Here is a 26,168-nt window from a genome sequence, read left to right as displayed (position 1 = left end):
AGCGTTTAAGGGAAAAAAAAAATGATTAAACCTGGAGCGTATAATTCTGAACTGGATAGGGTACTTGGAAAGAGATTACATATTAGATTTATGATGTCGAAGCCAAGGAGACATGTTGTGAGGGGCCCCAAAACATCTGGCGACTCATCTATTCATAAAAATTAGCAAGAGTAACAAATATAGGCTAGAACCTATACTCAAGTCTTTCCTTCCTCTGGCATTTACGGGGGCTTTTGCAGAGCAACCTATTTGCCGAAAGAGCTCTGTCACATCACTCTGCTCTAATTCTTATGTGTATGGAAATGAATGTGAGTCATATTTTATCTTTCAATCTGTGTTGGTGCAGTGATGAAATGGAAAGCTGCCCTGACTCTATCCCAGGTCTCAAATTTAACACCACAGATTTTTTTCCTTGTTTCCACAAACATCAGTATCAACCCAAGGCCAGTTCTGACTGACAGACACATATTCTGTTCAGATCATTTTTCTGCAACCTTCATGCCCTGATCATGTTGTAAAGTCAGGGCATAAAAGCAGCCAAAGGCGATTTAGACAGTGGCCGTTAATTTAAGTAATCTTGTTTCAGTATCGAGTATCAGTATCTCTCCTTTAAATGAAATACGACAACCAGTGCCTTAACTGCGCGGATACGCTCCGGGTAAATAAACTACAACAACCACTACTGCTTATACGGTTTCTTCTTCAATGAAAATTGGCAATTTTATTGGTTCTGTTTGCTAAACTAATGGTTATTGGACTACATTCAATACAAATCAATGCAGCTGTCAAGAAAAGAGCTTGGGCTCCACTTTTGAGTCATTTCATCTGTGGAATCTGTGTGTAAGACAAATACACACTGATTAAAATGACCCAGTGATGAAAATGGGCTACCGTGGCAATGCCAAATAGTTTCATTAACAATGTGCGGTGTTATTAGGGGTCATGTATTCCTGCTTATTTCCTTACCTCTGTTGGATAAAACCATCCTCAGTCTGTCCAAAGTTCAATCAGTACCATCTGTTTATCTCACATCTGAACATCATTTAGCCATATTTATCTGTGGTTATTAATCTAATTACTAACAAGAATGCTGGTGATGAGTCGCTGAGCTCTGCAGCCCTTTAAGCACTCTCATTTTAAAAAATACCCACCACGTATTTGTTCTGGAGAAATGTAAGAAAATACATGCGGTCTTCAAGATGAGACAGATAAAGGTATCCAGATGGCCATAACAAAAGAATAAATGGGCACATTAACACGTGGTTGATTTCAATGTGTCTGTGAAGGTTCTCAGTCATCCAGGTCATGGTATATCCAACAAAGGTTCAAGAAAGGCAACTCTACAAGTCCAGTTGCCTTTCTTGAACCTTTGTTGGATATGGTTCATTTCAATGTGCAAATTCAATAACATAAATTCAAATGAACTGTAACTGTTTGATAACATTTAAAGAGTATCTTGCAATATATTTGTCGCCTACATAACCCACAGTGATAAGTCTTTTGACAGTGTAGTCAGACGTAGTTGTCTTAAGACCAGACTAAAGAGACATCACTATGGGGAATGTTACCTGATTTTGCACTTACTCTGAAGCCGCAAAAGACTTCATATAACTTTTTTAAAATAAGTACGCAGAAGTACTCAAGTAATCATAACTTAAACATTTAATTATCTAATAAAACCATATCAGTATAAAACAGACTAATAGAACTCTGGAGAATGATGTTTTTGTCTGTGCTTTACTCTCTGGCATTTCGTACAACAAGATCTCGGTGGCTCTGTGCGACACATGGAGCCCCGGAGATGATAAAGACCAGACCAGAGCATATTTCTTAAATAGCTTTCAATCTACAGCTACTTTGGAACATTTTGTTCAGTTAAAGCTCTGAGGTGCTTGAAACAACTTAATAACTTAAAACCGTACTTCGCAGTATAATGGCAAATGATACTCACTGACCAAAACATCTGCACAGCACATTCACACAAATAAACATGCATACAAGTTGTGCATATATACACATCTCATGAGTTTCACTTTGTATCCGCTCACAAACATGGATAAAATTCTTTGCTATCAGAAACAACACAATGTGATGGAAGTTTGTTCTAAATCTCTGCAGTGATCAGGGTTTCATGGTCAGCTTTGACTCTGGGTGGAATAATTATCCATCTCCAGAAGATTAGAAGCAGAGGTGAAAAGAAATTAGTTTATTTATAACTTTAAAATATGAATGCTCCAGTCGCATCCTGTCTGTCGTACATCTGGTGCATCTGTTGAATCACTTGATCAGCTGGTGTCTTGTTTTGCTCTCCAGCCCTGCACAGCTTTTGCTTGTTAACTTCTCTAGCTGACTTGTGATACACAAATATGAGCATGGGCTGAATTTCCAAAAAAAAAACATCTTGGCAGCAATTCATGTATTTGTTCCACTTGTAAATCACTGCAGTGATTAGTTGCTTGTTTCAAATAGGTTTCAGATTCTGTTTCAGACCCACGATGTAGTGACCTCAACACAGGAGTTATTTGAGGTCATCTGACCAGCACGCAGAAACACTGTTATGATGACAGCAACAGCTTGGCCCCCTAGGAAGGGTCGTGATGGTGTCAAGTGTCAGTGAATCCAAATGTGCAGAACTGGCAACCTGAGCAGCCAAGTTCACTCTGGTGACAAATCATAATCTCACTGCTTGAAAATGGCAGTAAACTGCTGAATGAATGTGATTTTCTCTGATTTGCTTCATTACCAAAGCCGCTGATCTGATTACATGCACTGATGTGTGCCCGTAGGTGTGCAATGTTGCAAGACAAAGATACGTACATACAGTGCAGTGTTGCAACACATTTGCAGTGCCAGCACCAGATTTCTTTAAAAAAATAAATATCAAATTGTAAACTAGAACTAGAAAATAGAAAGGGAAAAGTACAGATACTCTGCCAGAGTTACAAAGTCTTGGGGAATCTGTCCTCTCTGAGGGATAATTGTGTTACCACAAACTGTGCAATAAAACGCCTTCTTCTGCCAAGTCCTCAGAACTAACAATAAATCGTACTGGAAATACTGGAAGAATTTACTTCCAGACACATGAGTCACAGACACTCTCAATGAAGGAAACAAAGCTAAATAAACTCTTGGTCCACTTTTGGCTCCTCTGAAAGAGAACGACTAAGACTAACTCAAACGAAAACTTAGATTTCCACATTTTATTTAGCCTTCTTATCAGAATATGAATCTGGTGTTGTGCCGTTAGGATTTCATTATGGGAGAGAACCGAGGAAAAAAAAACTCAGCTGCTCAGATGATGTGGATGTCTTCATTGCTGTTTCTCTTCTGTACATCACTGCATAAAACCCAGAACGATTTGACTGGCCCGTCCGTTCTTTGCCAAATCATAATCAGCTCCTAACTCCGGACCGGCTTCTGCCACAAAAAAATCGTGGTCGGAGGAAGCTGGTCTGGATCCTAGGCTACATTTTCTTAGCAATATATTTAGATTTTGGATGCAAAGAAATTATGAATGGACAGCAAAACTCAAAATACGCATGTGCATTTAAAAGAGTTCACATTAAAATACAACAAAACAATATTGTCGAAAACAATACTTGTGTGCATCATAATGCCTTTTTGATTTTTTGGCAATGTGGAGAAGAAGATCTTCATCAGCTCTACCTCTCACTGCCTGACATTACATCAAGGTTGTGATAGCTGTGTTCTTACAGAGCAACGTTAACTTTCATTTAATTTAGACTTTTGGCTGGACCATTTACTATTCCTTCAGCTCTGCTTCAACTTGTCCCTGAGAAACACACTGGCTCTTTAGGACTGTAGGTGTTGAAGTTAACTTTTACAGACATAAAGACAAACGTTTAAGTGCATTAGAGCACAGTTGTTTCAAAGTAAATCAGATTCCCGTTCACAGAGGACATTTTGAAATTTCAAAGCAGACAAAATAACAGAATTATTAGGCTAGGACCTTTTGCACCTAACAAGATTAATTTAAGTCACAAAAATCTTTTTAGAACCTCACACATTAATTTATCCTTTTATCCACCCCTTGAAATCCTGGGGATATCAGCTTCATTAAATTATCATTAATACATTTTTATTGATATTTTGTTACAAGCTCTTCTTCTGCTGTCTCTTTAAACTCCCATTACTGCTAATCCACATTCATCATAATCTTGTCAGCATGAATGGCATAATTGTATTAGACTGTCCAGTGTGTAAGGGAGCTATATTAAAGCCATTTAGATTTTTTCAGGCCTAAGATTATTTTCCCAGAACTTCCAACACTTGAAGAAGGATTTGCTCCTAATTTGGTGTTTCACCTTAATACGTGCTTTGGAAGTGCTGCACTGAGTCCCATGAGTCCGTCTTTAAAGCATCGGGTGTTGATAGCCTTGAGCAAAAGCCTGGTGAGATCCTGTCAGGTAGGAGGACTCTCCCCCTCTGTAAAAGGTTCTTAAAGATGGCACACCAGCAGAGGAGCACACATCAGATGAATCCATCAGTAGCTGGAGGCAGACTCGCCAGGGTAGTAAATCAGACAGAAGGAGACTCCAGGGAACGTCGCTGTAGAGGAAAAATCTAACAGAGGCAGGGACAGAAAGACAGATATAGAGAGGAGACCGTGGACAGTCTGTGGAGACAGAGGAGAAAACAGAAATAATGCTGCATGGAGACCTGTAATGTTTTCTCCTGCTAGCTCCTATGCAACTGTGTTTTCTACATCACTGCAGAGAGGAGGTTCCAGTCAGTAGGGGACTACCACAAGTGCACATGTGGTGTATCCCTGTTATTTTCTTGCTCTGAATAAAAGGGGAGAGAGTGTCACCTGTCTTATACATTTCAGTCTGACCCACCTGTGACATTCATACACACACACAGTATCACAGAAATATATAAAATTACATTTATACCAGTTTATATCTCATCTTTTGAGGAAGTGAAAAAGCAATTTGGGTTTTGAACACAGACAGCAGATTATTCATTAAGGGTTTGTTTTCCAATATTAACCTGACCCATTCACAGTCAATCGATAAAGGATGGATGACTCGCTGCAGAGGTAGTGAGATTAATGACGCCTTTCATCACTGCGTGTCACCGCATAGATGGCCACGGCCCTGGAGAGTGGACCAAATCAAATGAAAACTAGCGGCATTATGGCCAGAAAAGATTACCTTTTTAAATCACGCTGGAATCTAAACACACTTTATCGACATCACTCGAATCTTGAACCAAAAGAGAAAATTACAGGCTAATCCAGTATTGTCTAATTTGTTATATATTAACGTGGAGACGCCGGGGCGGACTTTTGGTGAATAATGTGGCACAGTGACAGTTCAGCAGCCGTAAGGTTTTAAAAGTATGAAGAAGAATAAAATATTATATGAAACCCTATCGATCTATCTATGAAATACAATCACTTGCTAAAATATTCGTTAAACTAGTGAAAGCGAATGCATTGTAATATAATTATTCTGCACTAAATCCTCCTTCATAACTGTTTACGTTCAGTTTACACTGAAACAGTGTCAGAAAGTTGTTCAACTGGTGCTGTTAAACTGGATTGGACTTTAGTCTAGGCCACTGACTAAACTGGGGCTGTCAAAACAATAGAAACAACATAATAAAATTCAATAGTACTACAAAAGATATCCCCAAAAATGAAAAACACAGTTGAAAGAGCAGCTTTGTGACATCTCTACATAATAAATATGATGGTAAATTGTGCAATGTACTGAAACCTGCATAGATGTGTGCACTACACTCTGCTGTGGCTGCTGGTGAGCTGCAGGTTCTTTGTCTCTTATTAGTTATCGTTTGGGTATTGAATTGGGAAATAAATAATAAAAAAAAAACAACAACAACACGACTCAGAAGTTAAGACATGGTTTATTTAAAAAAATTAAATGTAAAATAACCTGAAGCAACAGTAAATTATTAGCACATCATACAGGGTGTAAATGGAAAGAATGGAAACTCGACGTCACTCGGGACAATATTTTGACACTTTTCACAATGTTATGTACAAACATGGCATCAGATGGATTACAAATACCGTCTATCTCAATGGTATACTTCCAAAATGGTTCTGTTTGATTTTTTAAAAAAGAACTCCTTACATTTTTAAAAGTATAACACTATAACACAAATTCAAATTCATCTCTCATTGCAGGACATTAGTGAACGACAAACAGACTCAAAAAAAAAACCATTTGTTCAAATGGAAGGAATGTAAGAGCAGGAGGAGGAAAGCGCTCTTTGTCACAATGATAGATGAAGCATATTTGCATATTTATTTCCATGTGATCTATTGTGTCTAGTGGGTTTTACCTGAGCGGATTACAATGTGCTGCTTTCCTCATATGGCTCATGTGCGCCCCCTCTAGGACAAATAGGGGACAACCAACTTTCTGTCAATTTCTCATAAAAACAACATTCCTCCTAGGATTTTGACATTTGAAAGCTACGGCCGTGCTTAGGGCGAATTCCAGAAAGGATTTAGCCGACTAGACAGCGACTGGATCGACGAGTGCTGGAGCCGTCACGGGTACAGCAGGAGGAGATTCTTTGCCTTTGTAGCCCAGTGATAGGATGTGCTTCTGCAGATGCGTGATCCACTGCTCTTGGACAGACAGAGGTCCATGAAACACTTCTTCACAGAACCTGAACAGCGGAACAAGAGAGGTTAAAAGGTTAATCTATCCATCCATCCATTCATCCATCCATTCATCCATCCATCCAATTTATTTATACAAGTCTATCAAGTAACTGAGCAGCAGTTTCTTGATGATGTTGTTAAATAGAAGAACCTGTCTCCTTTAACACTGCACATTTAGTGTTGATCATTACTGGATTTTATTCGAACTAAACCCCACATATTTATTGTCCAAGATCCTTTTTCTCAATTACATTACGTCATCTAGACAACTCGACAGAAACCGTTTTTAACTCACTGCTATAGATCCAAATTTGAGATATAACACTGACCAAAATCTGCCACTTGCTCGTTTTGCAATGCACCTACGTCTCCAACAGCCAAAATAGCATCCTTAACACGGGTGCTGTGGATGTTATGGCCAAGGATACTTTTAACACTGTGTTGGCTGACTAAAGATAGTTAGTGTATAGCTGAATAAATGCAGTGGAGAGAGGGAGAGGCTGCAGCTGCATTAGCCTGGAGACACTCCGATGCCAACAGAAACTGCATAATTCTGCTTCTACTATTTTCCATGCGGATTGTTTTCATTGATACTGAGGTCACCCAAGAGGTAGTCAATGTACTGTATGTATGCCTTGTGTTATACAAATATTTTACGATATAAGATAACCAAGACCACAAGGACCGAAAGGGCAACAATGAAAGTAATGGTACAAAGTTGGCAGGAGACTTTGCTGAACAGAAGAATTTACTACAATTGCCATCAACACTCATTGTGATGTACAAACTGTTGATTTTTTAAATTTTTGTTTTTTTTTTTTAAACAGTACAGACACTGTGACTAACCTGCACTTGAGGGAGTAGATTTTGCCCACCAGTTTGACCAGTGGAGTCAGCGGAGGCTTTGGCAACAGAGCAGGGATGCTGCCTGACCGTGATGGTTGACGGGAGTTGGTGCTCCTTGCAGGCCCTCCGTGTTTGGGTGGATAGACCCCTGAAATCATGCACAGAGGTATTACAGTAACACACGAATTGCGATTAATTACAGTAGATATGTATGCAGCTATCTTCTACATGTCTCACCCCTTGGGGAGCGCACACTGGGGCTGCCGTGGCCTGCCATAGCGCGTGTGTGGCCTTGAGAGTGTCTGGATGAGCCGACAGTGATGCCTGAATCCGCGCTGCTCGCTTTGGGTTCTTGCTGGTGTGAGGAAGATTTCAGGCTGCCGCCAGGTATGAAGTCAGTGTCTGCAGACAGAGAGGATGAAGCAGCAGGTCTGTGGGACTGAAAGGAAAACAAGAAAACAATAAATAAATGCGTCGTTCGCATCTAGCCGAATCTGAATTTGGACCTTTTTTAGTGCATTTTAGAGAACAGCCCACCTTCCTAATGTATAGGTCTCCCATACGATAGCGCTTGGTTATTTCTTCCACCTTGGATCGGTCTCTGCGGATCAGCTCACTGAGGAGTTCGATTGGAGAAGTCGCTCCATCCGCCTTCCACTCGAAGAGGCCCAGCTGTCGGAGGTGGGCCCGTGCGTGACTGGCCAGGGCCTTGCGGTTTTCAAAGTCAAACCCACAGAGCTCACATGATGTGTCTGGCACTAACAAGACAAGACATAGTTAGACTTCATAGTCATAGTTTGAGAAATTCAGGGTTAAAAAAAATGAGATGCGAGTACACTCTCATGTGCTGAACATATGTCCTCGGCCACCTCAAGTCATCTCATCTAATAGAGTAAATTTCAAAACCTGCCATAAAATGTACAACTGGATTCCAGAACAAGGGTTTCACTCTTGGTAAAGTAAAATGTTTGCAAAATGCTACAGGAAGGAAGCAGGAGGAAGTAGTGCATTATGGGATGGGTCCAATGAGTAAACAATACGTAGAAAAGTTAGAAATCTTTAGGCTGAAAACTGACGCGACTTACCAACATGTGAGGACGCACTCTTGCCAGCTGGAGATTTCTCTTTCATGGAATAATCAAGAGGTGAGGTGATGGAGCTGGAGGCTGGTTCCCTTGATGGGGGGGTATCCAGGGATTTCTTGGACCCTTCAGAGGTCCACGTGGCTTTGCCCGATGCCGAGTCTTTCTTGCCCTCATCACTCTGCATGACCTCTCTGAGGAGATCAATTGGTGACGTTTTGATTGACCAGGTGAGTCCGAGCTGCCGCAGATGGGCGCGGGCGTGGCATGACAGGGCTTTGCGGGTGTCAAACAGCTGGCCGCAGAATTCACAAATGACTGTTGGCGGGGATTTCATGACTGTAAAAAGGTGGCGAGATTAACATTATAAATTAACGTGTATAACATCATAACATAGTAGCAAACAAAAATAAAAACGTTTGCCTGCAGATTATTTAGATGAATAGCTTTACCTGAGTCAAGAGGCTTTGCAGAAACAAGAGCAGTAGGTGACTTCTGTATAGGAGAGTTACTGCTTGCCTTTGGGTGAACAGATAAATCTGTCTCTACAGGCTCAGCCTTGGGTTTCCTATGAAGGGGGTCAACTGCTAGCCGAAAACCTTTCTTCGCTTTTGGTGCCCTGTTAATAGGAGCCTGAGGAGACTGAGGGGTCTTTGTGGGGCTCGGGGAGAAAGATGTAGAAGAAAACGGGGTCCAGGACTGGCTTGGAGCTGGAGACCGAGTCGGGGCTGCAGGAGAGGGTGGTGCTGGAGACGCTGCTGCAGATGAGCTGGTCGTACTGTTTGTTTTAGGGATGCGTACGGCTTCTAACATTCCACTGCTGACCAGGTCCTCGACGGCGTCAATGGCAGAGCTTTTCCCCACTATTTCACTCATCCCGATGTGCCGCAGGTGAGAGCGTGCATGGCTGGCCAAGCCTTTTCGATTCTCAAATGCCTCCCCACACAGAACACAAGAACAGCCCTCAGATGTTTTAGGCCGTTTGCCGAGGGGAGATGCAGGTGGGGAAGACAGATCAGAGGGACGTTTGGATGAGGATCCAGGAGAACTGTTTGATTGAACATCTTCTTTTTTCTTGATGCTGCTGGGCTTGACATTCTCCTCCTCCATGATCCGGTAAAGAAAATCAATAGGACTGCCCTTGACCTCACCATCAGGGATTCCGATTTGGCGCAGATGAGCCCGAGCGTGACTAGAAAGCCCCTTACGTGTCTCGTACCAGCAGCCACAAAGCTGGCAAACATGGACCTCACCACGGGTGTCTGAAAATGCAACAAAGAAAGGAATGATACAAAGTCAGCAGGAGACTATGTCGCCATGTTTACTTTGTTAAGACACAAATGTAATATCAACAGCCATATAACTACTTCCTTCAAGTTCAACATTTTTAAAGGACAACAATTCATAATTCAGCCATACCTAAGGTGATGGGGGCATCCGTTTCCAGTGGCGCCCATATTGGCTTGGTTCTGACTTGGTTAGGTAGGGATGACGAGCTGCTGCCTTCTGCCGGCCTAAGAGCAGTAGGAGACGAGGGGAGGAGAGATGCTGCAGTCTCCTTACGTCTGGCTGGAGATCCTTGATGGTCTATCTTTTGCGGGGTTGTCGTGACTCTAACCTCCGTCTTGCAGGAGCCATTTGTATCTTCTTGCACTGAAGGTGTCTTGGACTCCTGCTGGGACGTCTGTGTAGCAGGGGCTGACCCAGCCACAGAGGAGTCTGACTTGAAATCTGGGAGCGAGCCATCTCTCTCTTGGACGAGCTGGTAGAGGAGCTCGATGGGAGCTCCGCTGTTTTCTGACAACGTCACGCCAAGTTGCCTTAGATGGAGGCGGGCATGGCTGGAGAGTCCTCGCCGTGTCTCAAAGTATGCTCCACAGACCTCACACATGACAGGATGTGAGCTCGCTGTGGGAAAGTTCAGATCGGAGGCTGAATGGCATGACTTCAATTAAAGTCTGCAAAACCCTGAGGCTTGTTTTTTAATGCACTGACATAGATTAAGATGTTCATTTGATTTCACGCTGGACTTTTCCTCCTTACGTCAAAATTTAATAATGGGTAGCAATCATTACAAATCAGAATCAAGCAATCTGATCATTTTCCTCCTGACACAAATTTAAATTGGGTTGAGTAATAATCTAACAACAGAAACCACTATACCCGACGAACTCAGTAAAACAGTTCTATAATGTAACATCGTAGCAGACAAAGACTTGACTCAATAGCCTATTTCTGAGTGTATTTCTTACCTTGTGAATCCATGGTGATAAAAATGTGGTTGATTTATTTTGAAGGATGATAAAGTTTTCTTCCTCCTGATCCCGGGTTAAAAAAAACTGAAAACATAAAAGTCAGAAAGGATGAGGGTTACAACAATCTGCTCACCTTTATCTGCCATAGCCTCCAAAATTAAAATATAAACGTGATAAAAATAAATAAAACAAAATCTAACCGGCTGATATCAGACTGCTACCGTTAAATAACGCAACGTCTCGCGAGAAACAGTAGCTCGCTTTACAACGCCTTTAAAACTGTAGAGAACAAGACGGCACATTTGTTTGTTGGACAAACTACAAAACCTCCTATTCTGCCGCATTTTAGAGTAGGCAGTCATATAGCTACCTTATATGACTGTAAATGGCTGAAGCTGAAGTTGAAGCTAAATCAAGCTACCACAATTAAACCCTTTGTTTTGTTGTGAAATGCTAACATTAGCCGCGAGCTCGCTTTAAGATTTACTTTATTTTAGCACAGTGGGGACGAGCCACACGCCCTGCGCCCTCGAATGGAAACCGAACTAGAACGATCAATCATAGATAAGAAGAAATATTACCTAAAAACCTGAAGGAACTACCTCAGTGTCATTCACACCAACAAGCTTGGCGGAAGTCAGACTTCACACACGTCCCAGAAGCTGTGTTTTTTCAAAATAAAAGTGTCACGACCTCGTATCGAAACTTTCGGTGATCAAATGTTCCCCCTAGTGACCATACTTTATCTTTCAGAGACTAATAATCCACTAAAAGTAACTAATTTAACGTACTGCTAAGAAAACAAACATACTGATTATTGCTAGTCAGTAAATAAGTAAAGTAAATAAGTCCATCTGTGCACACATTTGTTTTTATGGATCTTTATTCATTGTGGGTATTTTTTTCTTCTTCTTTTATTTGACAGCAGAGCATCACTACCCCTGTATTCACCTGCTGGTCCAGAGCCACCTTCATTTCAGTAGCTTACATGGGTCAAAGGGTTGTTTTTGAATTATGATCAAGTGACTCCCCCTCAACAATAATAAAATCCCATGAAAACTAACTAAGATGAACATTTAAATGAACTGTAAAAATGTAACGTAAAACGTAATAACAACAAGAACAACAATACTACTACTACTACTAATAATAATAATAATAAATCATTGGAACCGCTGTCCCACAGCAAGATTTTCTAGGGCCGAAAAGGCATTTGATATTTTACCAGAAGAAATCGTTTTCTGAACTGCGGCACTATATTTGAACTTTATAAAAACCTAAAATCCTCAACGGACCAATTCTTCACTATGGAAGAGCCCACAGACAGCTCACATCCAAGGGGTATGACTTTCCATTAGAAAGTGGCCTTTTCTAATCTAGAAAACGTCTCTGCAACGCTGAAAGAGCACTGTACGTTCAGTTTGAATAATCACACATCTGATAGCCTCACATTCTCAACTTTTACTTTGAAGGAAGTCATTTTCACTTCCGGGGGCCGCAGCTATCCCTGGATATTTCTTGCTCGCTACCGTCCCTCCTTCAACTCCTCTTCTTCTCCTGCAAGCTGCAGACCTCCGCTGGGTAGCAACTTTTCTCCACTGCTTCACAGGTGAGGAACAAAAATAAGTGACTCTTAACAATCAGAAGTTTAAGCCATAACCGTCCAAGTTCACTTGAGAGCACTTAATGTTTGTCCGGGAACAAAGAGAATCTGCTACATTAAGCTAACAGTAAGCTAGCCGTGCAGGCTCCCCTCCTCCTCCTCCTCCTTCAAGTGTTTGGGCCTGTTTCTAGCCCTTTCTTTGTCCCTGTGCTGCAGCTGGCAGGATACACCAATTGCCAGTTCCGCCCCAGTTTATTGAACTTCAGATGTTTCTGCTTTCATTTGACTTTAAATGTAAAACCTTAGGCTACACACTGAACTTTGACCGGGGTATTTCTGCTGTACAACAAAACCAAGACGACAAAGGGTTTGTTAGCTTTTGTTTGAATTAAAGGCTAACTAACGCTTTTTAAAAAAAAATAAAATAAAAATAACATCGTATATGCCGACGACAATTTTTTTGTACAGCTTGAGCCCTGTCTCACTAAAGTGCAGCAGTTTAAAAGCCTGTATCAGTGCATCAACGCTGTGATCAATGTGTTAAGAAACTGCTTTGCAAATGACATACCGATATAATTGCAAGTTACATCTGCAGCCAGACAACTTTAGCTTTATGTTTTCAACATGCATACGTTAAATAAGTATGGTCTTACTGGTTTGTGCTTATCATGGTTATGTAAGCTTACCAGTGGGCTATTGTTCCCTCCCGGATTAACATGACTTGCATGTGACTTTATGGGGGTATGCCTAATATGAACAAGCCTTTGAGCTAAACCTGGCTGTCACGCTAAACCTCAGGCCCTACTGCTTTACACTCCAACTGTCATATTTACCTAAATGTTTTCTTGCTGTTCGAGCTCCAGCTCAGGCTCCACCCAGTAGACCTTATCTTGAAAAAGTCTTGAGTATTTTCTGCTAACCACATGTATCGTCTCTGTCTCTCAGTCATTTACCGCCGACACCATGTCTGCTGGAAACGCTAAGATTGGAAAGCCTGCACCAGAGTTCAAAGCCACCGCTGTTGTGGATGGACAGTTCAAGGACATCCAGCTATCGGACTACAAAGGTAATTTCTCAGTCTGCACCTACTTTTGTAGATACGGTTATCTTGAAAACCAACAACTGCACATTTCTTTCACTTCAGGAAAGTACGTGGTTTTCTTTTTCTATCCCCTGGACTTCACGTTTGTGTGCCCCACCGAGATCGTGGCTTTCAGCGACAGGGCAGAGGAGTTCCGCAGTCTCGGCTGCGAGGTCATTGGCTGCTCCGTAGACTCCCACTTCAGTCACTTGGCATGGTAAGAATCTTGCTACAGCTAAAGACAAAAAAGGGTCTATGGTAACTTGACGGCTTCAGTAACCAGTCCTTTAAACGAAAACTGTGGTGTGGATTTTGCTTCCTCTAAAGCTTTGGGCTACTACTTAGTATTTTCTAAGCTTACTTTCAGCTTAGCATGAAACACCAAACAATTCTTTAAACTCCTGCTAACCTAGAGCTACATACCTTCAAGGGCTCTTTTCTTGTTTCTATTTACACTGCCAGAAAGGAACAGGGAAGTCTCATAATACCCGTCTGGCAGCTGTGATGGCAGTATCACTGTGGGGTATTATTTACAACAAAACCAAACAGTGTTGTATGTAGCCTCCATTTTGCGTTTAATCATTGTTTACATAGGTGTGTTAAAATGATGGTGGCTGCTGCTGCATTTATGCATTGTATCAATCAGATTTCTAAGAACTAGAAAAATGCACAAAAAGTGGGGTAAGTTTCTTCAACAGTTGGAGTTTGAAAGTGTGCACTGTCAGCTTGTTTGACAGCACCCAGCCCACTTTATCTGCTGTCACATTGTTTCCCTGCACAGTGTTGATAAGTGTTGATGTAACGGTCTTTGAATCAAACTGCACTTTCTAGAAGGAGTAAGGATGTTGGTAATCACTTGACCTGCACAGGTCTTGATTTAGTGCACTGTTTTAAATGCATATTTAACTTGATATTTGTTGAAATGTTGCATCAACTGCCTCCTATCTTAATGTCACTAAAGTTTTATCAACACCTATCCTGTGTTTGAGATCTTGGAAGCATTGCAGAGAATCTCTGAAAGCAACATTAAGCTCTGTGTATTACATAACCATAGTTTCAAAACCCCACTCGTACATAAAATACTACTACATGTTTTAATATTTTTATTTATTTATTTTCTTTTGCTTGATGTTCTTCATCAGAAGCCAACATGCTTTAAATGGGTTTTAAATTTGATAGTATTGCTTTACTTTTTTCTCCCTGACAGGATCAATACACCAAGAAAGCAGGGAGGTCTGGGCGCCATGAAAATCCCCCTTGTAGCAGACCTCACCAAGACAATCTCCAGAGACTACGGTGTGCTGAAGGAAGATGACGGCATCGCATACAGGTCAGTTGGACTCATTATTATTTTAAAAAAATTAAAAAATAATAATTTAACTAGAAGCAAGGAGTTATTGTCTGATGGCCCGCCTGGCTTATTTAAATACTTCTGAAAGTTTAAGCCTCATCAAAGGATGGGGTTTCATGATTTGGTGCAGTAATGTAACCTTGTTCTGTGTCGCTCAGAGGCCTCTTCGTGATTGACGACAAGGGGATCTTGAGGCAGATCACCATCAATGACCTGCCCGTGGGTCGCTCTGTGGATGAGACTCTGCGCCTGGTTCAAGCCTTCCAGCACACTGACAAATATGGGGAGGGTGAGTTAAACTCATGTGTACATGCCTTCAGGCTATTCTTTAATTTAAACAGCTCAGTGGGATATTATAATTATATGCAAACACTACTTTTGGAAACGACTTTTTACTACTACTACTATCACTTGCGTTGCATTTTCCAGGTCGTTCAGGCTGTTTAAAGCTCATGTCTGGTTTTATGATGATGGAATACCAATTTTTGCTGCTTCATAATTCCTGAGCGCATTAACATCATTTTTAATAAAGTTGTATGTAGCTGGGAACTCAGTTTATGCATATAGTCTTGCATTATTCGTTTACCCTCCCGGTCGTTCACTCATGTCCTTTGTCCTCGGGCTATACAAGGTTCAGAGTCTACAAATGACAGCTTGAGGTAAACTTTTTCCCTCTTCTTATTCATACAGTGTGCCCTGCTGGCTGGAAACCTGGCAGTGACACCATTGTCCCCGATGTGGAGAAGAGCAAAACATTTTTCTCCAAGCAGTAAATGTGAAGGTCTTCTAGGCCAGATGATCTCCTTAACCGAAGCACTTGCCTTCAGATGAGAGGTGTCCCTATGAAGCAGGATCTCATGACGTCCAGTCTAAATCTGTTTAAAACAAAATTCTCAGTTTGTTCATAAAAAGAAATTCCTTCTGTGGCTAAGTCATTGTACGTCCATTGTACAATTGGTGGGGAAACCTCGTAGTCTCAAGCACTGAAAGTATAGTTTTTGTTCCTTTTTCAAAGAAAGTATTGATATATTTCCATGCTGTCATTAATCATTTGCTACCAGCTTTATTAAAACAGTGGGAAATTTAAGATTTGTGTGTTTTCTGGCAAATGAAGCAGATGGGATGAATGTGAATGTCAATGTAGTAGAGTTAATGTCGTTCCAGTTGTGACCACTAGGTGGCAGCCTTAATCTTCTGACTGTTGGTGACTGACGACTTGTATAATTCCAAGAGACATTTTTGGAATAACTTGTGTGTCAGTCTTGGCTCCTGTGCCTGGCAGAAGATCTGAGCACATCATGAAGCTGCCAAGTCTTGGTTAATATTGGAGTTATTGTGATGGTTGACTCAACACAACAGCCTGCTATTGCCAAATGGCACCAAAGCTCATTGGGAAAGATTGGATTGTTGGATATGAGAATACACACCTACAGATATTGTCACTGTTTGGGGAAAGTAGTTATCCACGTGTATACCACTCATATTCTTTCAAATGTCGCTAAAATAACGTTCTCCCTTAATTGCTTACTGAGAAAGTAAGTGTATTCAACTATTTTGCGAACTGATATTAAGTGTATGACCTTTACTCTCCGTTATTTATTTCTGTCAGCTTTTCTTGGCATCTGTTCTTGTAATTTCACTCTTAACCATCAGAAAGTCGATTCGACATGTTTACCTGGAACTTATTTTTTACAATTTTTCCTGAGTTAGTGTTCTCACGGCTTCTTGTTTTGGGAAATTGAAAGCACAATGGGGAAACTCCCTTAACTCGAATAAGCCACTCATTGACAAACCTCTGCATTTACAAACGCATTGTGGTGTGAAGGGGAGAGCGCAGCCTGGCTGACGGGCAGTGTAGGAGGGAGTTCCCGGAAACCTTTGCGTGAGATGACGTCTGCCACTAACACGAACCATATATGGATCGACGCGTGTGCGTCAACAAGGAAAAATCCTACGCTGGGACGTCTTTAACGTCAAGCTACTTCTGCTGCTGTAAACTTCACTACTGACCAGAGACAACACTGCGGTTATGCTTACGAGAATTACAAAAATTCCTTACAAGTAAAACTCCCCCAAAATCAAACAACAACACCATTCTTCATTTCATAATAACCTTTACTTAAATAGTAATGTACAATTTCTTCCAAAGAAAGACAGGTTTGTCAGGTTCAACCTGATTAACACAAATAACTTAGCAAAGTAAAAAAAAAAAAAGCATCACAGAGAGCAATTAAAATGTAAACAGGCAAAGCCAAGACGACACTTTTAAAAATGTATTCAAAAATGCCCGAAGTGTTTTAGTCTTGTAGGAATGATCTGTTTTCTTTCAGCCAAAGAAACCACAACGATCCAGTTCTCATACAGACAACGTATAAAGACTGATGATTGTGTTGTCAGTGCAGTTCAAGTCCAGTGTTTTTAAAAGTGCATTGTTTCTTCAATAAGACTTTACTTTGGGCGCTAACATGAGCTGGCATCCACTGCTCACATGCGTCATGACTTTCTGTTTGAGTTGGGCCACCTGTTCCCGCAGTAGGGAAGCCGTGTTTGAAAGTCCAGCGTTGTCTGTTTTCAACACTTTAACCTTGTCCTCAAGACGAGCGATGCGCTCCAGCTTGCGCTTCCGACACTTTGAGGCTGCAAGCCGGTTCCTCAGCCGCTTGCGCTCGGCTTTGATGCGCTCCTGATTCTCCATATCGATAGGAGACATTGGCGGGGAGCTGTTGTCGCTGCTCTGCATGTCGGGGACGGTCTGAGGTTCCTCTTTCAAGCCCCCGAAGCGCTGCGAGTGGATGCCGGCTGCGGCCAGGGAGTGCTGGAAATGGTGAGATCCGTGCGCAACGGCCTGAGGATGCTGGTGGTACTGGTGATGCGGCAGGTAGTTGATGGTGGTGGAGGGATAGCTGGCTGATGAGGTCAAGCTGGGGTTCGTGGGGCAGCTGCTCAGGGTCGTGTATTCGAGTGCTTCTGGCTGCATGGCTGAGCCGAACACCGAGGCTGGAGCTGAGCAGGCAACCCCGCCGGTGCCAATGGACACGTTTGGAGGCGCCATATGGTTCATCTTGTGTAGGTCGTCCAGCGCTTTCACAAAACCTTCAGCGAAGCCCTCCTGCTCCTCTGTGATGCCGCGGTTGTACAGGTATTGTGCAGGTGTTGGCGTTGTAGTGATGACTCCGTTGCTGTTCTGGATGATCAGTCGCTCCAGTTCAGGAGAAGCGAGCTTCAGTGAGCCCACGTCCGCCGTGCCCGCCGAATAGAAATCACTGTCTGCGCGCAGGTGTTGCGACTTGAAGTTTGAGTTCCGATATGAATCGGAGAAGTTCAAGTTCATATTCTGCTTTAGCAGCTTGTAGTCTGGCAGCGCTGCGCCTGGATGGCCATAAGCAGAGAGAAACGAGTCGTCATAAAAAGGCTGTTCCATTATTGTGGACATATTTCAAATCAGACAGTCAAATACAAGAGTGCGCTGCAAAGATGCTGCTCGGACACCGAGGCTTCAGTGTCCCAAATGAGTCACTCTTCAGCAAAGTCCCGCTGTACTATTATACTGAAGATCAAAACTACCAAAAACAGAGCAAAACTTCCAAAATAGTGGAACTGTACTGTACCCAGTGGTCGTTTTGTACCTTTAGTCGGATTCAAAGCGGAGTCCAGTGACTAATTCTGATGTTTTCAATCCACTCGTGAGTAGGAGAGGCTTTTCTTCTGAGTGTGAACCGCACTGTTTCCTTATTACTGACAGGCGGCCGACGCGCTCCGCGCTCTTATATGATCCGGTAGAAGAGCTCCGACCAACCCGCTGATTGGCTGTTTCCGCTGTTGTCCCCGCCTCCGGGATGTGAGAGACCCGATGACGATGTTGCCAGGAACACGGACTGTAAACAAGACGAGGCCTATTCGGCGTGGGAGAACTCAGTCCAGCGCACAGCTATAAGATAATTTGCCCCACTGAACATGGAGACTGGTTACCATGTATTAACAAGTCAGTGTGAATGCTCCCCACAGCTCAAAAACTACTAAAAACAATGAGCCTCTTCCAGCTTCATTCAGACACCAACAACAACCCAACGGCCACTGTTTTATCCTCGAGAGCCATGGCTTCAGAGAGGATATATAGTCTGGTGCTGAGTCACACATCCAAACCGATATCGTCCAGTCCATATTTGGGTATCCTGGCACACCACTTCCTCGCTGTCAGGACCAGGAAGCCTATCCCTTCCTGGCCGGCTTCCAGCCATCAGATGTGTGAGGAGGAGGAGGCCACGTGTGTCTTGGTGCCCTCCTCCAGCCTGCAGGCAGGGACAGGATGGTAACTTCTGGGCGTGATGTCTTCAAAAATGCATGAAGCCTAACGGGCATCTGGCACATGCTCAGGATGTCAAACTGAACTGTGTGTGCACTATAAACAATGTTTAAAGATAATTAATGTAAAGGTGAGTAGTAGTTGAAGGAGACAATACTCCAACCAATACTCAGCAACAACTATTATCTAGTCCTATCACTGAAAAATGTAATTTCCAGTTGTAGCCAGTTGTTGTTTCCTTATTTATTAGTAGTGTGGCCTTTCTGAACTCAGTGTCTTCCAATGGGAGCACACAATCATGACGGAGCTACTTAGGTATTTTGAGACTAAGGACATGTCCCTTGAACTGAACACCTGTGTGATAGAAAGACGTCTTTGTCTTCTCCGCATGGTAATGACTTCTGAATCACTACCCAGAGGGCCACGTGCCTACGCACGTTCATATCTTCCCGTCAACTTTCCCATCTTATGTTTATACCTATCCTCAGGTCGTATGTGTGTGCGTGTATGTTTTCTCTGAACTGGAAGTGCACCAATTTTTTTATTTACTCTGTTGCATTTTTTTCCCTCATGAGCCCTAATTGAACAGTGTGTTACAGGAATTGTGTGTCATTCATTACTGGAGTTAATGGGAAATCTGCACAATTTCACTGTGAGTAAAAAAAGAAATCTCTTTTATGTGCATTTATTAACATCTCAGCAAGGAAAATGTAGCAGATAATGAGGCCAGTTCCTGAAAGTTGGTCATCTGACTGATGCTATTACTGTTGCTATTAATACTGATGCTGCTTTTAAGAGCTGTAAAAATGCTTTCTTTTTTTACTGTTTGTTGTTTTAAAGGATAATTCCTGCAATTTAGTATTGCATATCAATAAACAGCAGGAGCTCACCGCCAAATTAAAAGAGGATAGAGCAGAGGCAGACCTATCCCATATTTAATTCTTGGTTAAAGGTCAAACTGCAGAAACAGTGGATCCTACATTTCACATAACGCAGTTTAACGACATAGATTTGTTTGCCTCTCATATGTCTGCTCCACACAGTCAGATTGAAACCTCTCGATAAATGTTAAATTATCAAGAGTTTAGGATATAATAGTAATAATAATAATAATATTAACCCTTAATTGTCCCACAATTGCAGTTCCTGCTGTTTGACCCATCCATTTGTTCACATAGGTGTGTGTACAGTTGGAGCAGTGGGGTGCAGCTTCTAAGGACTGCGCCCGGGCAGCAATTTGGGGGTTGGATTCTTGCTCTGGACACCTCAGCCATGGACACGACGGGAGGCAAACTTGGGACCCCTCAGCTGAACGGCAAGCATTTTGTGTTTCTGGTCCTAACGATGAGCACATGACTTCCATTTGAAGGCAGTATTAGAATAATATCTTCATATATGCACAGGGGTCGAGTCTTCGAGTCCACCATGTTGCACAACGTTTCTACGGTTGCTCAGAATGGATAAATCCAGCCCTGACTCCAGAGAGGCCCTTTTTGCACCTTTATGTCAAAGCAGAGGCCACCTGGTTATTTCTCACACTTTAAGGCAGCCCCCCAAGGGCCTTAAAAGACAGTATACAAATATTTCCACAAGCTGAGTAAATACTTCACATGAAAAATACAATGAACTTCATGTGTAAAGGTGACACTTTATTGTTTTTATTATGGATACATGGTTGTAGGCAGTGGTACAAATTTCAGCAGTTTCTTTTGGTAATGAGCTCCTGTAACAGCAAAGACAGGCCCTGATGATACTTGTACCAATGAATTAACATGTGTATGTCTGTGTAGTCACCTGGATCCATTTGGTCTTTTTCAACATTATAGGCATTGTGCAGTTTTTTAAGACTATCTGATGAAACATACTCTGCACCCTTCCTCAACCTGTGGGAGTTAAAGGTTGTAGTTTGGACAGTGGTCACTGTGGACCGAGCTCCTCCCAGTGAAACAGTGGTCTGGTGTGCCATTCTGGTCTCCTGTCAGGAAGGACAACCATCAGGGGAAACAGAAAAACAGAAGTAGTTTCAGGGACACAGGGTGAAGTATCAGTCAGTGGTCAGTTCCAGTTTCAGAGTGACCTCATCCACTTACTAAAGGTCGTTGCAGTCACCGCTCTGAGATAGGGCCAAACTGTTATCTCTCATCACATGTGGCTTGATACTAATCTATTTTTGCTTCAGACTGGGCTGCAAATAGGTTGGAAGATTTGTAGGATTTTTTCAGCTTTCATGTAGCTGCGATATGGAATATTTACATGAGACTCCTTAGCTGAGATCCTCGATTGGCACTGAGGCTTTGAACAATTTCTTTCTCACAAGCACATGATTATGTACGCCATTATAGGCAGTAATACACAGAAGCAGAGCGCAAACACCTCATACATCCAATTCTGTCACTTTCTCTGAGCACTGGTGTGATTTGAGTTGACAGATAGGACAGCGACAACAAAAGCGGCAGCACAAATATGAAAAGAAAAGCACGAAGGCAACAGTGGAGCGTATAGGTGCAATCAGCCACGGCTCTGACGACGGCGCCTGTGGCCAAGCCATAAAAAGACACTTTTTCTGTTCACATGGCTGCTAGCAGAGCCCAGAGGAGAGGCTGGAGGGAGGTGAAGTGAACTGTGTGAGGCAGAAGCAACGGCACATGTAAAATGAAAAATAATTGCATTCGTCTCATTTGCACTGGCTAAGCGTGTCATTTATAAGAAAGTCCACAATGTTAGAAACACACCTGTATTAGTTCAGGTATGAGTAGTTTTTCCAGAACGTTTCTTTCTGAGAATTCAACAATCTGGAGGTTGCCAGTGCTGCCGACAGACCCGATTCAACCACAGTGTGAGGATGAGATGAGTTGAGGGAATCATGAAATTATTAGTGAAGTCAAACTGAGTTTACAGGAAATCGTGATACATCTGTAAAAACAACAACAAAGGTGTATTTGAATGAATATTCATTTGGCAGAAGACAAATCCTCTTCCCAGTATTGTCCTCTGTGACCGTCATTGTCTGTTTTATTCAACTTCAAAAACAAAACGCCTGAAAGTTAATTTAGCCTTCACCATAACTTTAACTCCCTCGTTTCCACCTGGTCCGCCTCTCACCACAACCTCCGCAGCTCATTCAGGCACTAAAACACTTGCCGGCTTCATTAAATGAACCAGAAGTAACGTCCCTCCTGTGTCTTTGGCAAGGTCTTCCATGCTGGAAGCTCGATGACCTGGAAGCGGCCTGTAGGTGTGGTGAGTCAGGTAGGGGTGTTCGTCAGGGCAAAAAGCTGGCTGTCCCCTTAAGGAGAGGACAGCTCACCGCCTCCCACAACATATTAAGTCAAAGACTGCTAGTCCTTAAAGACTGTGTGGGTCAATTTAAATTTACGCTAACAAGAAGCCATCAATTTCTCTTTCACCCTCTCCTCTCTGAACCAAACCCCTCCACGCACCAACTGCCCTTTATTCCTTCTTCCTCCCTTCCATCATCGTTATTTGGCTGCCCGTGGGAAATTGAACTGCCTTATGCACGTAATCGTTTTAATGAAGGCATGTTTAATCAGCATATTCTTCCTCGCTAGCTCCCAGATAGTGCCAAGGAGCCTTGTAGCGACTAGAGACCTTTAGCACAAGACATGATGAATGCTGGGGCCAAATGAGTGTGGCAGGAAAAGACAGTCGGACCCAGCTGTCCCCTCGGGCTGACGTAACGCATATGGAGCTGTCCTTCCCACTTCCCCTCCATCTACATGGATGCGTTAACTAACTGTCACTCTGCCAGTCCGTAAAAAAGGCAAACGGCAGGAAGTGGGGCAATTAGATCTAATCTGATTTCACATGCTCGTTTGGTTTATTAATTGAACTGGCTTATTGTTGCCATCGTTGTTTGAAAAAGATGAAAATGTGACCTTAATTATAAGAGGGGATTACAACTGTGTGCATGATGGTGTTATCCATTAATTTAGATTTTAATCAAACACCTTTTTCTCTTTATAAAACAATTATTGAGCAACATGGCAATAGTAATAAAGAATATAGCAATGTGAGATATTTCTTGAGGCTGTTTTTAAACATCAGGGTGCTGTGTCCTAAACACTAACATGGCAACATTCACACAATGACAATACTAACAAGCTGATGTTAAATCAGATATAACTCGTGCACTGCTTGTCGTCTCAGTTTAGTATGTCAGCATGCGAATATTTGCTAATTAGCTCTGCAACCCAGCACATCACCGTTTAAAGAATTAGGACTGATTGTGGAGGTAGATGAAAAGTCACAGGCTAAACTGTTCATCCTGAGCGGAAGATGAATGTCTGCACCAAATTGCTTGAATTTCCAGACAATACTTGAGAAATTTCATTCAAAACCGAGAACACGAATGCTCCGGTGGCCCTACAGCAACAGGTCAAAGGATTACAAAAGCCAATAAACTGGGGACCATGAATGTCTAAACCAAATTCCTTCAGTTCCTTTATCTGGACTAATTGTGGTGTTAGATGAAAACTCACAAATAAGCAAATTTATTATAGTTCACCCTAAGCGGAACATGAACAACCCAAAGTTAACTTGAGCCACAACTACAAAAAAAAGCATGAAAAGACCCCACAAAAGTCATAGACTAGTATCTGTGTTGTCTAAGTTATAATCATTTAATGTCATTTAAGTCATTTAATGTTATCATCTGGGGACATCATGTACTGTATAGCCCTACAACATTCAGTCCATGCAGTCGTTGCTCAGATATCTCATCAAACCCCACATCATCAGTATCCCTGGAGCTTCACTGTTGGCAGTGTTAACATTTTCCCAGTATGGACTTTACAGTATCTGTTGAATCTGCAGAATTACAGGTATTGCGCAGTCATCAAGGAAAACTGTGCTCCGATTAAAGAGGAGAAACATGCTTTTTATTTCCAAAGCAGCAGAATCCAAAGCGAGCGTCAGTGACAACAATTACAAAAACAAGCTTAAGTTTCCACAAAAGTCCTAAACTAGTATCTGTGGTGTGAATATAAACGTAATAGTAATGACAGAGTTGACTAAGAAGCCGAACATTCCATCCTGTGCAAATACACCCAAACAAGACACATCATACGTTTGCTGTGAAACTATGAGGGAGGGCTGATATACTGTAAGTGACTAAAAGGTTGCTTACAATGCTTTGACGTACTAGGTAGCGTAACCTTTAGTACGTGCGCTTATAACATTCAGAAAACAACTGTACTCACATTAAATAATACAATGTCTTAGTAGGCAGCGTGGCATTTTCTGGATCTTTCTGTTTGGATTTTTAGTTGTTTAAGAGCGGATGACAACTGGACTCAGAGTTGCTCTAAAATGGGGGATGAGGGAGGAGAGGTGGTTTGTGTTTGCGGACGTTTGATTCCTCCATCCGACACTGGCCAAGAGTTCCTCTTTGCGTGAAAATAAGAGAAGTGAATGTAAGGTGGCAGGAGGCCAGGGTGTGGAGGATGTGGGTATACCACATTTTCATTTCCTCAATAAGTTGTGGTGATGGGCCAGCTGCAGTGATGGCGTGGCAATGACAGGCTAGAAAAAAGTTCTGTTCAGGAATCATTCTAACGGCCCCATCAGACCGGCAATAGAGAAAGATTCATTCAGATTGATTCGAATGCTTCAGTCCGATTAGACTAGTACTCGTAAACCCCTGGATCTTCATACACAGTGTATTAAATGTGATTTTTATGAATTTTAATTCATACCACCACCACCTTGATTAACAGTTTTAAATCACACATGATTTGCTGAGTCATGGCCATTGAATAGAACTAAGCAATCATCAGTGAATTGCAGTGACTGTTTGCAGTGTCTTGGGTTGCTACGGATGTAAATTTGCCTGTTGCAGATATTTTTCTTCCAAGAAAACGAACGATTTACGTCTGCAGTCACATGTTCATTACACAACTTGTTTGATGTTTCTTAAGTCAATCTCCTTGTCTCCAACACAAGAGGAATATTTTTGGAATTCGCGCTTTCTTCCTGCATGAGACGCCTGATATCCCTCTCGTGACCGACCATTAAATATAAATATGAAGTCATGAAATGGTTAGCTCAGCATGCTATAAATTGCTGTGTTGGCGTGGGGTCATGTTTACTGTGTTCATGAGAAGAGTCCATGAACAGCCTTCCCTTTTGGTATTTACAGCCTCGCAACTGGAAATGTTTCATAAATAGGTTTTCAGAAATGAGGTTAATGGTTCATAGGCTGTAATTTAGTTGTATAGGAGCGTACTTCCCATGTCGTAACACTTTTGTTTTTTTTTCAGTCTTAATGCTAGGCTAAGCTATCCTGGCGTTAGCTGTCGACTAAACACGGAAACTGAAGGAGGTGTTGATCCTCCTCCGTAACTCATCCGCTTTTCCCAAAATAACTATTCCTTTTAATATTATAATGTATGTTTTTTGCATCAACAAATTCTCCCCCATAGTATAACTGGGGCTTCAAATGCAGTGAAGAATGCAAACCTGCTGATGGATGCACTTGTAAAAAAAAATAAAAAGTTTTTATCTTTCTTTTTGTTTATCCAGCATTCAAGTTCAGGCCTCATGCATGGCCCTGAGTTTATCTCTGAGTGCAGTCTGACCTTGTGCGAATGCCTCCCCAGGCTTCTGCTGGGATGTCTGCGACGTTCCCTGCTATTCCCCTCCTTCAACATTAAAGCGGGAGGGAAAATCATATATTGACCTGTGAGAAGCGAGCCCATTCACATGCAGCTGATTGTAACATTAATCACAGTAGCTGGTAAATGACTTGGCTTATTTACTCTCGGGATGTCAATTGAGAAGCTGTGGTATTGGTTTGAGGTTAGAGCATCTCTTCAGCCTACACAATTTCCCAGCAGGTAATTTAAATGAGAGAACGTAGCTATGTTTATCTTTCAGTGCAGAAGAGTGTCGCTAATGTTAGATTATGGTTGCCGATGTAGCAGCAGAGGTCAAATGTAAATCTATGGTTGCTAGTGTCACCCAGGAAA

At 42.1% G+C, this 26,168-nt stretch overlaps 3 protein-coding genes across 4 annotated transcripts; 1 reads left to right on the top strand and 2 right to left on the bottom strand.

The window, feature by feature from the left end:
- Positions 1 to 4,965: 4,965 nt before the first annotated feature.
- wiza (WIZ zinc finger a) lies at positions 4,966 to 11,612 on the bottom strand. Its single transcript, XM_084574076.1, has 9 exons — positions 11,426 to 11,612; positions 10,842 to 10,928; positions 10,009 to 10,497; positions 9,042 to 9,851; positions 8,593 to 8,928; positions 8,045 to 8,265; positions 7,745 to 7,946; positions 7,508 to 7,655; positions 4,966 to 6,666 (listed from the first exon to the last, which is right to left on the bottom strand). The coding sequence occupies exons 2-9, from the start codon at positions 10,852 to 10,854 to the stop codon at positions 6,510 to 6,512; spliced, it is 2,376 nt and encodes a 791-aa protein (XP_084430202.1). The 5' UTR covers positions 10,855 to 10,928; positions 11,426 to 11,612; the 3' UTR covers positions 4,966 to 6,509.
- Positions 11,613 to 12,335: 723 nt separating this feature from the next.
- On the top strand, positions 12,336 to 15,966 carry prdx2 (peroxiredoxin 2). Its single transcript, XM_084568374.1, has 6 exons — positions 12,336 to 12,453; positions 13,393 to 13,513; positions 13,592 to 13,745; positions 14,736 to 14,858; positions 15,038 to 15,168; positions 15,570 to 15,966. Exons 2-6 carry the CDS (start codon positions 13,411 to 13,413, stop codon positions 15,650 to 15,652), a joined length of 594 nt encoding a protein of 197 aa, XP_084424500.1. The 5' UTR covers positions 12,336 to 12,453; positions 13,393 to 13,410; the 3' UTR covers positions 15,653 to 15,966.
- A 90-nt stretch (positions 15,967 to 16,056) lies between these two features.
- On the bottom strand, positions 16,057 to 19,327 carry LOC311504985 (transcription factor JunB-like). 2 transcript variants are annotated; one of them, XM_084568352.1, is made up of 2 exons: positions 18,506 to 19,326; positions 16,057 to 18,248 (listed from the first exon to the last, which is right to left on the bottom strand). In XM_084568352.1, the coding sequence occupies exon 2, from the start codon at positions 18,208 to 18,210 to the stop codon at positions 17,317 to 17,319; it is 894 nt and encodes a 297-aa protein (XP_084424478.1). In that variant the 5' UTR covers positions 18,211 to 18,248; positions 18,506 to 19,326; the 3' UTR covers positions 16,057 to 17,316. The 2 variants fall into 2 exon arrangements, with proteins under 2 accessions (XP_084424478.1, XP_084424477.1); XM_084568351.1 differs by having other exon boundaries at positions 16,057 to 19,327.
- Positions 19,328 to 26,168: the final 6,841 nt, after the last annotated feature.

This window comes from Chelon labrosus (genome assembly GCF_963514085.1).
Source record: "Chelon labrosus genome assembly, chromosome: 2".
NCBI lineage: Eukaryota > Metazoa > Chordata > Actinopteri > Mugiliformes > Mugilidae > Chelon > Chelon labrosus.
The sequence above is the reverse complement of the archived record's forward strand: the minus strand, read 5'-3'. Positions and strand labels throughout refer to the sequence as shown.